The sequence below is a fragment of the Sycon ciliatum genome, chromosome 6, assembly GCF_964019385.1.
Source record: "Sycon ciliatum chromosome 6, ocSycCili1.1, whole genome shotgun sequence".
NCBI lineage: Eukaryota > Metazoa > Porifera > Calcarea > Leucosolenida > Sycettidae > Sycon > Sycon ciliatum.
The window spans coordinates 30,417,187-30,430,263 of record NC_088648.1 but is presented as its reverse complement, the minus strand read 5'-3'; the positions used below and the strand labels follow the sequence as shown (position 1 = coordinate 30,430,263).

Below are 13,077 nucleotides of genomic sequence, written 5' to 3'. Positions count from 1 at the left end.
CTCGGTAGAACCTTTTTGCACTATTTTCTTCTTTTCTTCTTTTCCCAACCATGAAAGACATAACAATGAACTCCACAGGTCATCGCAAAGTCACCAGAAAGGGTTCTATGGTGTGATGGGTTAGCACTCTGGACTTTCAATCCAGCGATGCGAGTTCAAATCTCTGTAGAACCTTTTTGCACCATTTTCTTCTTTTCTTCTTTTCCCAACCATGAAAGACATAACAATGAACTTCAAAGGTCATCGCAAAGTCACCAGAAAGGGTTTATGGTGTGATGGGTTAACACTCTGGACTTTCAATGCAGCGATGCGAGTTCAAAACTCGGTACAACCTTTTTGCACCATTTTCTTCTTTTCTTTTCCCAACCATGAAAGACATAACAATGAAGTTCAAAGGTCATCGCAAAGTCACCAGAAAGGGTTCTATGGTGTGATGGGTTAGCACTCTGGACTTTCAATCCAGCGATGCGAGTTCAAAACTCGATAGAACCTTTTTGCACCATTTTCTTTTTCTTTTCTTTTCCCAACCATGAAAGACATGAAAATGAAGTTCAAAGGTCATCGCAATGTAACCAGAAAGGGTTCTATGGTGCAATCAAGAGTACATAACCCCCCAGAGTGTGCAACGCCTGATCCAGCTCTGCATAGGGTCTTGGTCGAGCGTAATCGGATCTCTGCGTCATAATACCGTACACATCTGAGGGGAACCCGGGGAGTCGCGGGTACTCTTGGATCAAAAACAATGGTGCCGTGCCTCGGGACCGGCCTTGCGCAGGTGTGGAGTGTACGCATGACTCAGAAGATCCGATTACGCTCGACCAAGACCCTATGCAGAGCTGGATCAGGTGTTGCACACTCTGGGGGGTTATGTACTCTTGGTGTGATGGGTTCGCATTCTGGACTTTCAGTCCAGCGATGCGAGTTCAAATCTCGGTAGAACCTTTTTGCATTACTTTTTTCTTTTCTTTTCCAACCATGAAAGACATAACAATGAAGTTCAAAGGTCATCGCAAAGTCACCAGAAAGGGTTCTATGGTGTGATGGGTTAGCACTCTGCACTTTCAATCCAGCGATGCGAGTTCAAATCTCGGTAGAACCTTTTTGCACCATTTTATTCTTTTCTTCTTTTCCCAACCATGAAAGACATAACAATGAACTTCAAAGGTCATCGCAAAGTCACCAGAAAGGGTTCTATGGTGTGATGGGTTAGCACTCTGGACTTTCAATCTAGCGATGCGAGTTCAAATCTCGGTAGAACCTTTTTGCACCATTTTCTTCTTTTCTTCATTTCCCAACCATGAAAGACATAACACGAAGTTCAAAGGTCATCGCAAAGTCACCAGAAAGGGTTCTATGGTGTGATGGGTTAGCACTCTGGACTTTCAATGCAGCGATGCGAGTTCAAATCTCGGTAGAACCTTTTTGCACCATTTTCTTCTTTTCTTCTTTTACCAACCATGAAAGACATAAAAATGAACTTCAAAGGTCATCGCAAAGTCACCAGAAAGGGTTCTATGCTGAGATGGGTTAGCACTCTGGACTTTCAATCCAGCGATGCGAGTTCAAATCTCGGTAGAACCTTTTTGCACCATTTTCTTCTTTTCTTCTTTTCCCAACCATGAAAGACATAACAATAAACTTCAAAGGTCATCGCAAAGTCACCAGAAAGGGTTCTATGGTGTGATGGGTTAGCACTCTGGACTTTCAATCCAGCGATGCGAGTTCAAAACTCGGTAGAACCTTTTTGCACCATTTTCTTCTTTTCTTCTTTTCCCAACCATGAAAAACATAAAAATGAACTTCAAAGATAATCGCAAAGTCACCAGAAAGGGTTCTATGGTGTGATGGGTTAGCACTCTGGACTTTCAATCCAGCGATGCGAGTTCAAATCTCGGTAGAACCTTTTGCACCATTTTCTTCTTTTCTTCTTTTTCCCAACCACGAAAGACATAAAAATGAACTTCAAAGGTCATCACAAAGTCACCAGAAAGGGTTCTATGGTGAGATGGGTTAGCACTCTGGACTTTCAATCCAGCGATGCGAGTTCAAATCTCGGTAGAACCTTTTTGCACCATTTTCTTCTTTTCTTCTTTTCCCAACCATGAAAGACATAACAATGAACTTCAAAGGTCATCACAAAGTCACCAGAAAGGGTTCTATGGTGTGATGGGTTAGCACTCTGGACTTTCAATCCAGCGATGCGAGTTCAAAACTCGGTAGAACCTTTTTGCACCATTTTCTTCTTTTCTTCTTTTCCCAACCATGAAAAACATAAAAATGAACTTCAAAGATCATCGCAAAGTCACCAGAAAGGGTTCTATGGTGTGATGGGCTAGCACTCTGGACTTTCAATCCAGCGATGCGAGTTCAAATCTCGGTAGAACCTTTTTGCACCATTTTCTTTTTCTTTTCTTCTTTTCCCAACCATGAAAGACATAACAATGAAGTTCAAAGGTCATCGCAAAGTCACCAGAAAGGGTTCTATGGTGTGATGGGTTAGCACTCTGGACTTTCAATCCAGCGATGCAAGTTCAAAACTCGGTAGAACCTTTTTGCACCATTTTCTTCTTTTCTTCTCTTCCCAACCATGAAAGACATAAAAATGAACTTCAAAGGTCATCGCAAAGTCACCAGAAAGGGTTCTATGGTGAGATGGGTTAGCACTCTGAACTTTTAATCCAGCGATGCGAGCTCAAATCTCGGTAGAACTTTTTGCACCATTTTCTTCTTTTCTTCTTTTTCCAACCATGAAAGACATAACAATGAACTTCAAAGGTCATCGCAAAGTCACCAGAAAGGGTTCTATGGTGTGATGGGTTAGCACTCTGGACTTTCAATCCAGCGATGCGAGTTCAAAACTCGGTAGAACCTTTTTGCACCATTTTCTTTTTCTTTTCTTTTCCCAACCATGAAAGACATAAAAATGAACTTCAAAGGTCATCGCAAAGTCACCAGAAAGGGTTCTATGCTGAGATGGGTTAGCACTCTGGACTTTCAATCCAGCGATGCGAGTTCAAATCTCGGTAGAACCTTTTTGCACCATTTTCTTCTTTTCTTCTTTTCCCAACCATGAAAGACATAACAATGAACTTCAAAGGTCATCGCAAAGTCACCAGAAAGGGTTCTATGGTGAGATGGGTTAGCACTCTGGACTTTCAATCCAGCGATGCGATTTCAAATCTCGGTAGAACCTTTTTGCACCATTTTCTTCTTTTCTTCTTTTCCCAACCATGAAAGACATAAAAATGAACTTCAAAGGTCATCGCAAAGTCACCTGAAAGGGTTCTATGGTGTGATGGGTTAGCACTCTGGACTTTCAATCCAGCGATGCGAGTTCAAAACTCTATAGAACCGTTTTGCACCATTTTCTTCTTTTTGTCTTTTCCCAACCATGAAAGACATAAAAATGAAGTTCAAAGGTCACCAGAAGGGGTTCTATGGTGTAATTGGTTAGCACTCTGGACTTTCAATCCAGCGATGTGAGTTCAAATCTCGGTAGAACCTTTTTTTCTTGCACTTGGTCTCTCTTTTATATTTTGACGTGGCTTGCACGTGAAAATAGCCTGAACGCTTGCCAACATGCTGCTAGATAGGGTTCTATGGTGTAATGGTTAGCACTCTGGACTCTGAATCCAGCGATCCGAGTTCAAATCTCGGTAGAACCTGATCTTTTTCTTCTCTTTTTTTTCTGGAAAAATCTAAGGTAGAGTTCGGGGAAGCCGTGTTACATGATTGTACAAACTCGTATGAGGAAATGGTGGACCTGTTTGCATATTCACAAATTATACATCTCTGGACATCACCCATTTCGTCTAGAAAATTGAGAGGTTCCGCACTACGTAAAGTTGAGCAACTTTACGTTTGAGCAACTTTACGTTTGTGGGCAGGAAAAACCCGAGAATTTGCGAGTTTGCACTCCACTTACGGAAAGTTGTCTACGGAGAGTACGTAGATAGGGCTCTGATAACGTAGGTGCTCCGTAAGTGGATTGGGGTACAAATTTATGACTCTCTCCCCCAACTCGATCGGTCGTACACTGCCGCATTGGGAGTTGCTAAGGGCAGCTACGTGATTTGAAAACTGCGTATGGCGGAACACAGACGCGCATGCAGTTCCCGGAAGACATTCCGTAGATCGACTACGTTTTTTACTGACGTAATTACGCTATGCGGAACCTCTCGAATGTGAACAGATGGCGTCACTACGCAGATTTAGCATCACGAATTACGCATTCCAGGTCGCGAGCAATTTTCGGCTTGCGACCTGGAATACGAATGTTTGCAATTTTCCGGAAAAGCAGTCAAAATGCCAATCACGGATTTGAGTCAGGACAGTTGTAAATTTACCACGCTGAACTACCTGTATACATGTACGACCCAACAATGTCACGCAAGTGCAAATTCTGTTTGCCAATCCTCATCACAAAGCGAAATTCACCACTCAATTCGTTTTTCCCTCGGCTTTATTATCATTTAACTTAGGGTGCGTTCTTAAATCCTCTCGGAAAAGTTCGAGACTCTCCGAAAAGTTCGAGAGCTGTTCTTATAATTATTCTCTCCGAATTTTAGGAGGCTCTCCGAAGCTCTCCACGCTTCAGAGGTGGTTGAAACTTGGAGAATCCCGCGGTTTGGGATCAGCGCATGCGAACTACGGCTAAAAGCCATGCGTTGATCATGAGTGTACGCATTTCCCTTTTCTAATACGCACATATGCATACTACATTCATAAGTCAAGATGGCGCGATCCCTTTGGCGCTTCATATTGCTTGACATGTGCAAAATATCTCCGAATTCTTCGAGACCCGTTCTTGAGTTATCCCAGTTTCTTCGACTTCTCTTTTCTTCTTCTTCTAGAAGCTAGAGAATATAAGAACGCACCCTTAGTATTTGGTGCACATTTAGCGCTACATGGTTTATAATTTCCATGTTTCTTGATTTTGAATTTAGCGCTTTCAGGTGTTATTATTTTTATTTTTATAATAATTCTTATTGGAAGGCGAACTAAAACACAAAACGCCTCTTGCTAAACCGTACTATGGCATTGTGCACTCGGTCTATTAATTATCCTTGTCATATAGACAGTGGCTACCAGACAAGGTTCTATGGTGTAATGGTTAGCACTCTGGACTTTGAATCCAGCGATCCGAGTTCAAATCTCGGTAGAACCTTTTTTCTTACACTTTTCTTTTCACTTTTTTCTCACATGTACACTGACAAGACATAAAGTTCAAAGGTCATAAAAGAGCTGCCAGACAGGGTTCTATGGTGTAATGGTTAGCACTCTGGACTCTGAATCCAGCGATCCGAGTTCAAATCTCGGTAGAACCTGACTTTTTCCTCTCCTTTTTTTCACAACGCCACGGAAGAGCCTATAGCGGAGAGACGCGATTCTCGCACGTCAAAGTTGTAGTGCCTACCTCCCCATCCCCACTTTACGAACAAGGTTTATTGCCTTGCGGCATCGATGTTTCAGCCAGCAGAACACCTAACGTGCGTGTGTTCATGCGTGTGTTCATGCGTGTGTTCATGCGTACACAGTTGACTTACATTCAGAGAACAGTTGTGCGACAGGGAAACATCTTCGGCGGTGAAAGTCTGCAGTTGGAAGGCCATCTTGGCCTCAATGCTGACCAGTGCCCAAAGGTTGAAGAAGAGGTAGCAGATGCTGCGCAGGCCGGGGATCAGCAGGGTGATCAGGACGAAAACAAACGCCACAATGTTGAACGCGCTGATCTGGTGATACAGAGTGGGCAGGCAGACAAGCACACGCACAAACACCCAGTACACGTGCGCATACGTGCGCGCGCACACACACACGCACACACACACACACACACCGTGGCAAAGCATGCAGGCGTTTCAGACAAAAACAAGATGCTGAACACACGCAAACCTGTGGACACACACACACACACACACACACACACACACATGTGGCACGCCTGGATCTGCTCTGCTTACTAACAGAGTCTCAGGAGTTGGGCAAGAAACCCGTTCATCCAAGAGGGCGAGGTCTACATGGCTATGGAGACGGAAAGGTCAGCTTGCACGACTCTCACACGAGCAATGAAGCAGCGAGCCATGGGAAGATATTAAATATTTATGTATTCCCCCGTGAGAGTAATCGCAAGAGATCGCCGGCAAAGTTGGACAGTGCCCAACTCTTCTTTTTTTCACGTTCGGGCTCTCCGCCTTCTCCGTGAAATAAAAAAATAAAAAATAAAACAGGTTCTGCGTTCCGGCTCTCCGCCTTCTCTCCGCCGAACAACCTGTGAGCGTAATAGGGGATTCACACGACGCGCAAACTCACGTGTGTGGTACTCTTTTTACTCGTGTGACCCTAGCGCGTGCAAAATCTTGATAAACTTGATCGGGGGTCCTAGGCCCACGTTTGTGCTTTGCGCGTGTGTAAAACCAGCGTGAGTACTTGAGTATGGTACTCAAGGTACATGAGTACACAGACGCATGCGAGATTTGCACGGGTCTGTTGTCCGTGTGAATCGGATGGGCAGCTTGTCCACTTTTATACAATCGTGTTTTCGTTCATTTTCACGTCGTGCGAATACCCTATTATGCTTAGCCCCCAAAGAAGACCTTACCGTCACCTTTATAGGGCACACACTCCCTCCCCCCCCAAAGAAGACCTTACAGTCACACTTACAGGGCACACACACCCATCCCCCCCCCCCCAAAAAAAGGAAAAAAAGAAGACCTCACAAAGAAGACCTCACAGTAACCCTTCCAGGGCACACACTCACATCGTTCAGGCAGACGATCGTGATGATGAGCAAGACGAGGCGGTTGAGATGCAACTCCAGCAGTCGCCAGAGCAGCCCCAGCAGCCAAGACACACTGGCTATCACCCGGGACACAGACCAGAGGAGGAAGTCCTTCCAGGAACGCTTGTCATTGCCACAGCCACCACCAGACTGACTCTCATCCTCATCATCCTCATCCTCTGAACGGTCTTCAGCTTCATCACCTACACAAGATACACACGGAAGATGTTCTTGTTCAGTTCAAGGCAGCATAGTCTACAACGTGATACGTAGAGTGTATGACACGGTGTGAAAGACACAGAGCGAGAAAGAGCGAGAAAGAGCGAGAGAGAGAGAGAGAGAGAGAGAGAGAGAGAGAGAGAGAGAGAGAGAGAGAGAGAGAGAGAGAGAGAGAGAGAGAGAGAGAGAGAGAGAGAGAGAGAGAGAGAGAGAGAGAGAGCGTGTGTGTGTGTGTGTGTGTGTGCATGCATGTAGGTGTGTTTTGAAAGCGAAAGAAAGTGTGTGCGCGTGCGTGTGTGTGTGGGGGGGGGGGGGGGTACATGGTGTGTGCTTGGGGGGGGGGGGGGGGGGGGATTATAAGCAGGTGTTGGTGGGCGTGTATGTGTGCGAGGTAAAACAGAAATTCTTAAGAAATGGACTTTCTCACCAGCTACAAGATTAGCCGTGGCCGCCGCCGATGCTGCAGAGCGCGGTAACATAGAACTAGGACTGGCGGTAGAGGCGAGACGGTCCCCGGCCACACCTCCACCGGTGCTGCGGGCTGAATTGTTGAACGCGGCGTTGTTGACGGACATGGTCTGTTTGCGCGGTGTCAGCGCCCGCTGCCGATCACCAGCTCGCTGTGAATCACCTCCGCCGCCGTCGTCGTCGGCCGTGGCGGCGTTGGTCGGTTGAGGCGGTGCGTATGCTGATGCAGTACCAGCATTGCCACTGCTGGACGGCATGGTGTGTAACTCGGTGCTCGCACTGAGTGCAGAGCCAGACTGTAACCAACAACACAACAAAAGCGGAGAACACAGGACAAAATGAAGTCTTGAGCGTATCTGAACAGCCGAATAATCCATTGAAGACGGCGTGAGTAGCAGCAGCAAGAGTATATGAAATCCAGAGTGTGCAACTTGTGACTTTTCCTGCATGGGTGTCTGTCGCGACGAAATTAAACACACATGCGCCTACAAAAACCTAGCATGCCACCGACACACACAAAAAATGCACGCATGCACGCACGCACGCTCCCTCTCCCTCTCCCTCTCTCTCTCTCTCTCTCTCTCTCTCTCTCTCTCTCTCTCTCTCTCTCTCTCTCTCTCTCTCTCTCTCTCTCTCTCTCTCTCTCTCACACACACACACACGCACACGCGCACACACACACACACACACACACACACACACACACACACACACACACACACACACACACACATATACGCCAGCAGCAGCAGACAACAAACTGACCTTGGAAAGAGAAAGGTCCATGGGAGGACTTCTGCTCCGCGATGCCGGGGATGTAGGTGATGTTGATGGTGTACTCGCGTTGTATGGTGATGGTGTAGCTGTAGGTCCTGCTGCTGGACACAACCCATAACACACAGTACAAACAGTTTATACAACACATACAGTCAACTTCGTTAATAACGACTGAGAATATAACGACAATTCGCGAATAACGACAGAATTTCCATGCCCAGAGCAAAGTCCCATCCCACTGTAATACATATAATGAGACTTCGGGTATAACGACACTTCGCGAATAAGGACACTTTTTGATGCCCCGCCGAGTGTCGTTATAAGCGAAGTTGACTGTATAACACACAACACACACAACGTGCAACAGCGCTAGGAGTGAAACGAGAGGCAAAATCGAGGACTCGAGTACTCTTCGAAAAACAAGTACTCGAACGAGTGCGAGTATTTTACTGACAACATGAAACAATGCACTGCATACACTCTCCGAACACCGAACGTAGTACTTCCTCCGGAAACAAAAACTCTGTGACCTTTTTGACTAATTTTCGCTGCTGTTCTGTCGTTCTCTGCAGGGATGAACTGTATTTTTTTGCATAGCAGTTTTCGCGACGCAAACGCCAAAATGCGTAGCAGTCCTTGATTTTTGATTTATATAGCACTTTTTCTTCCACGAAGACCGACTAAAATTTCTCAATCCACGGAGGGAGTACTCGTGCTGTCTGCATAGCTGGCAGAAAATTAGCGTCACCGCTGCACCTGTAGCTTTCTCAGAACCAAGCCATTTCTTCTGGACATCGACCTCTGCCACTTCTCAAAGGTACTCTGTCGTAAAGACATGTTGGAGGCAGAACCAGACTAGACAAAAACTACAGCTTGGACAATTGTCAGAGAGAAGGACGAACGTGATTCCAAAAGTTCCTCACGACCAGAAAGACCGACTGGCTACAAGCAGAAAGCTATAATATCACGAAAAGAGGTAAGTGAACCAGAAAGAAGAAAACAAACAACAAGACCTCCGCCGGGATCGTGGAGGAAAGATGATGCTTGTCAGTACGGAAAGTACATGTACATGAACTTACTGAACTAACTACTGAATGAAAGCCGCGCAAAGTGGTACGTGTAGTTCAAGTAGGACACCAGTACAGTCAGTATGTGCACGCGGAGCCAGCCACAGTTCACAGGTACATGTACTAGAAATCACACCTTCCCGAGAAAAAAGCGGGGTCTGTGTCTGTACAGGTGTAGTGAGTGTACGACACAGTCACAGCATCACTTTTACTGACTGCGTGAGCTAGTATGCAGTGCCGTTTATGCATCGCAGTTTCCTGCGAGTCGCTGTGATTTTTGAGTCGCACTCGATCGATTTTGAATCGCAAACTGCGATGCGATACCGGATAAATTCATCCCTGCTCTGTGTGGCTGAGTTGGCCTGAAACAACAACAGATGACATTTCCGAACCGTTGGAAGGCATGATTCCCATTCTGGAAAGCCGACAGTCATCACAAGGCAAAGGTGTCGTGTTGTAACCAAGCGAAGCGACGATGTTTTGCATTTTGTCCAACAGGCACATTGCCAACAAAAGCACTGCGCTCACTGCTCGTCGTTGCTAGTTTTCGGTTCAGAATGAGAAAGAGCAGGGCAATGGAACTGAGGAGCAAGAAGAGTGTGAAATGGAAAGCAGCTAGCGTTTTGAAATCTGCGTCATCCCCAAAAGCACCAGCCAATGTGCGAACAGGTCGGCAAGATGTCCGAAAACTCCAAACGCAAAGATGTGACACTCGTCCCTACGCGCAGCGCAGCAAAGCTAAAAAGTTCAAAAATAAAGTCATCGTTCAGTGGAAGAGCTTGCCTTTTTCAGCAGCCTCCACTCCGATGTCTCCTTGGTTGCATAGGAGAACAGGCGAGATCTCCTCGCAGCAGTCATGACATGATGGGACGACTACAACGCGGAGAAAATGCGAAATGTTTGGCTTTGCCTGTACGCGTCGTTCCGGAGCATTCTAGAGAGCCAATGCGATACCAGAGTACCAGCGCCACCGCGGTCTTTACCTAGATGCTAGGGAAGGCACTCGTGAAATCACGTACTACAGCAGTAACGGCGAAGGCGATCAGGGGCGCTGAGAAGCTGCTCCGTGACATGCGAGTACGTGTCGATCGACCTGCCTCTTTGGTTGCTTCCAGCCGTGATGAATCGAGCGATCGCGCCTCAGACTGAGACTTTATTCCCATCCATCGACCTTTTAGATATTCATTTTACTCATGTCCATTGAGCGTGCTGAAGTGCTTCTCTTCCAATAGAACACTTTTGTTGAGCACAGTAACTCAAAAGTCATGTGAAAAAAGTCACGAAGTTTTTGTTTCCGGAGGAAGTACATTCGATACACATGTAGTCGTGCATGCAGCCTACTGCAGGAGATAGTTTGAACTACTGTCTTTTGCTGGTAAGTAGGGACAAGCAATGATTTAGCGCTTGCGTGGGCCATCAGTACCAGTCAGAGTAACAGAAATGCTTGATGTACATGCATACAATACACTGTACATAAGATACTTCGAGTATTTTGCGAAGCGAGTTCTCGCTCGTTTCAAATTTTGCTCGAGTATTCGATATACTCGTGTCACCCATACGTAATGGAAATGCAAACGCGGCGCAAACGCGGGTCGGATTTCTTTGGCCACGACTGTAGTTCGAAGTGTCTTCATCATCATGTGTGTTGATCACATTAATCATGTTCCCAAGAGCCATTTCATTTCGTTCTTTTACAATAAAACTGTTATGAAATATCAATCCAGCTGGTTCTGTTGATTACAGCCACACAACAATCCTTGAAAAAAGGGGGGGGGGGTATCGACTTAAAGCCAGGGTTCTAACAGCTGTTGAACCGGTACATCGAGGTTGGGGGTGGACTCATGGCCGGGGTGGACTCATGGCCGGGGTCGACTCATGGCCGGGGTCGACTCATAGCCGGGGACGACTCATGGCCGGGGTCGACTCATGACCGGGGTCGACTCATGACCGGGGTCGACTTGTACTTGTGCCCGGTAAAGTGCGGTACATGGTCAGCCAGCATGTACAGGTACGTACCAGGTGTTTTATCATGGCAGTAGCGTATCTGAATGATGACTGTGATGAGCACTATGGTGGGCAAGGAGAGCTGGCCAAACAGCTGCTCTTGATCATAGTGTTGCAGGCCTATGTCGTGGACCCTGAACACAACAGGAATACCGCCGCCGACGCCGCGGAGAGAACACACGCATACACACGTATGCACAAGCACGTACAGAAACACGCACACACACACACACATACAGAAACACACACACACACACACACACACACGCAAACACAGAAACACCGCTATTCAGCCTGGTCTACACCACACAGCTATGAAGTGGCTTTTTCTGGCCAGTGGTCACACACATTTAGCTTTAGACATAGGCATCGCAGAAAACAGGCAGCGTTGATTTGAGCATGACAGATATAACAACGGATGCGTGGCAAAGCACACATCAACCACTTGTGAGACTCAGGAGCAGAAAAACTGGGACTGAACCACGGGTCCAAATCTGGGACAGTATCCATTTCGGTTTGGACTACATTTGAGAGACATCAACAAGGTAGGTTGAACTGGATGTGCCATGACTCACCATGAAGTCTTCACATGATCCCAGAGGTTGCGCACTGACACAAACTGATAGGAGTAGATCAATGCCAGGACAGCCATGCTGTACACGACAGCCAACCACCAGAGTGGTCGCAGAACAGCTGACCATAGCCTGCCGGATGTCTGTGCAGTACCACGTGTGCACAGAGAGAGAGAGAAAGACATACACATCGAATGTGACTTGAAAATGGGTTGTGACTTATAATCAAGTGCGACTTATAATCGGGAAAATATGGTACTCTTGCTATGATGCGTGTACGGGGTCCGAGAACACGTTCCCGTAAGCAAGATTCAGAACAAATTCTTCCTCTGAAGTTCTCCTATTAGCTATGGACCTGTGGGCAGCGTGAGCTCGTAGCCCATGACAACCACCACAGGTTACCTAGGTTACGACGCGTGAAATATCACCGCAGACAACCGGATATACAGTTAGTCTGGCATTTGTACGGGAAACAGTACGCAACTGACTCTGGACATGTACGCCATCACCGTAGCAACGGCAAAAAGCAAATATTGCCACTAGCCAGAGAAATGATAGAAAGTAAAATACCCAGGCAATACTAAAGCATCGCTTCTCGGCCTTTTGGCTAAGATCAAGTGAAGTTTCTGTTCTTATCAGTTTGATCGCTGGTATGTCAACTATACGTTGATGTTTTCGATCAAATGTATTTTTGATTTGTGGCAGAGAGGCTTGAAGCTTGCTTCACCCTCTCCATGGATTGCCCTGGTTTCGCAGTTTTTCCAGGTGTGGTCTTGCCATTCCCTTCGGGGATTCTAATATGAGATGAAGGAAATATTGAATGGAGCTTGGGGCTAGAGAGTGATATACTGATTTGAAGAATTGAATGCCAAGTGACTAAAAAAAGACAGATTCCTTCCTAATGTGAGCAACCAGATTCACAGGCAGCAGGCTTCGGGCAGCGCCACAGCAGAACATCCCACCAAGAATATAAGTGCATTTTTTTTAGACCATTCCCTTGTGTAAGTGCATACCGTATAGTCTTGTATAAAAGCCGCTGCTTCTATGACTTTCTTGGTGAAATTTTGCAGGCTTCTATATGAGACAGGCTTCTATACAAGACAGGTATTTCTATATATGTCAACACTAAAACCAGGCTTATGTGTGATCTGATGGGCCCAAAATTGCGGCTTCTATTCGAGGGCAGCTTCTA

General features: G+C 46.3%; 1 protein-coding gene and 5 non-coding genes across 8 annotated transcripts in view; 5 read left to right on the top strand and 1 right to left on the bottom strand.

Moving 5' to 3' along the window:
* The window catches only part of LOC135819878 (piezo-type mechanosensitive ion channel component 1-like), a 102,996-nt gene that overhangs the window by 76,302 nt on the left and 13,617 nt on the right, over window positions 1-13,077 (bottom strand). For 2 of the 3 annotated variants that reach the window (XM_065333177.1, XM_065333178.1), the window contains 6 exons: window positions 11,889-12,028; window positions 11,326-11,447; window positions 8,231-8,343; window positions 7,425-7,761; window positions 6,758-6,981; window positions 5,547-5,732 (listed from right to left, as the gene is read on the bottom strand). In XM_065333177.1, the coding sequence (XP_065189249.1) occupies window positions 5,547-5,732; window positions 6,758-6,981; window positions 7,425-7,761; window positions 8,231-8,343; window positions 11,326-11,447; window positions 11,889-12,028 (1,122 nt within the window). The remainder of the gene's footprint in view (window positions 1-5,546; window positions 5,733-6,757; window positions 6,982-7,424; window positions 7,762-8,230; window positions 8,344-11,325; window positions 11,448-11,888; window positions 12,029-13,077) is intronic. The other variant, XM_065333179.1, reaches the window with a different exon arrangement.
* On the top strand, window positions 3,432-3,504 carry Trnae-uuc (transfer RNA glutamic acid (anticodon UUC)). The gene has a single exon. It is a non-coding gene; the product is annotated as a tRNA-Glu (tRNA).
* Trnaq-cug (transfer RNA glutamine (anticodon CUG)) lies at window positions 3,594-3,665 on the top strand. Its single transcript has one exon. It is a non-coding gene; the product is annotated as a tRNA-Gln (tRNA).
* On the top strand, window positions 5,096-5,167 carry Trnaq-uug (transfer RNA glutamine (anticodon UUG)). Its single transcript has one exon. It is a non-coding gene; the product is annotated as a tRNA-Gln (tRNA).
* Trnaq-cug (transfer RNA glutamine (anticodon CUG)) lies at window positions 5,256-5,327 on the top strand. The gene has a single exon. It is a non-coding gene; the product is annotated as a tRNA-Gln (tRNA).
* On the top strand, window positions 12,473-12,666 carry LOC135820368 (U2 spliceosomal RNA). The gene has a single exon (XR_010554096.1). It is a non-coding gene; the product is annotated as a U2 spliceosomal RNA (small nuclear RNA).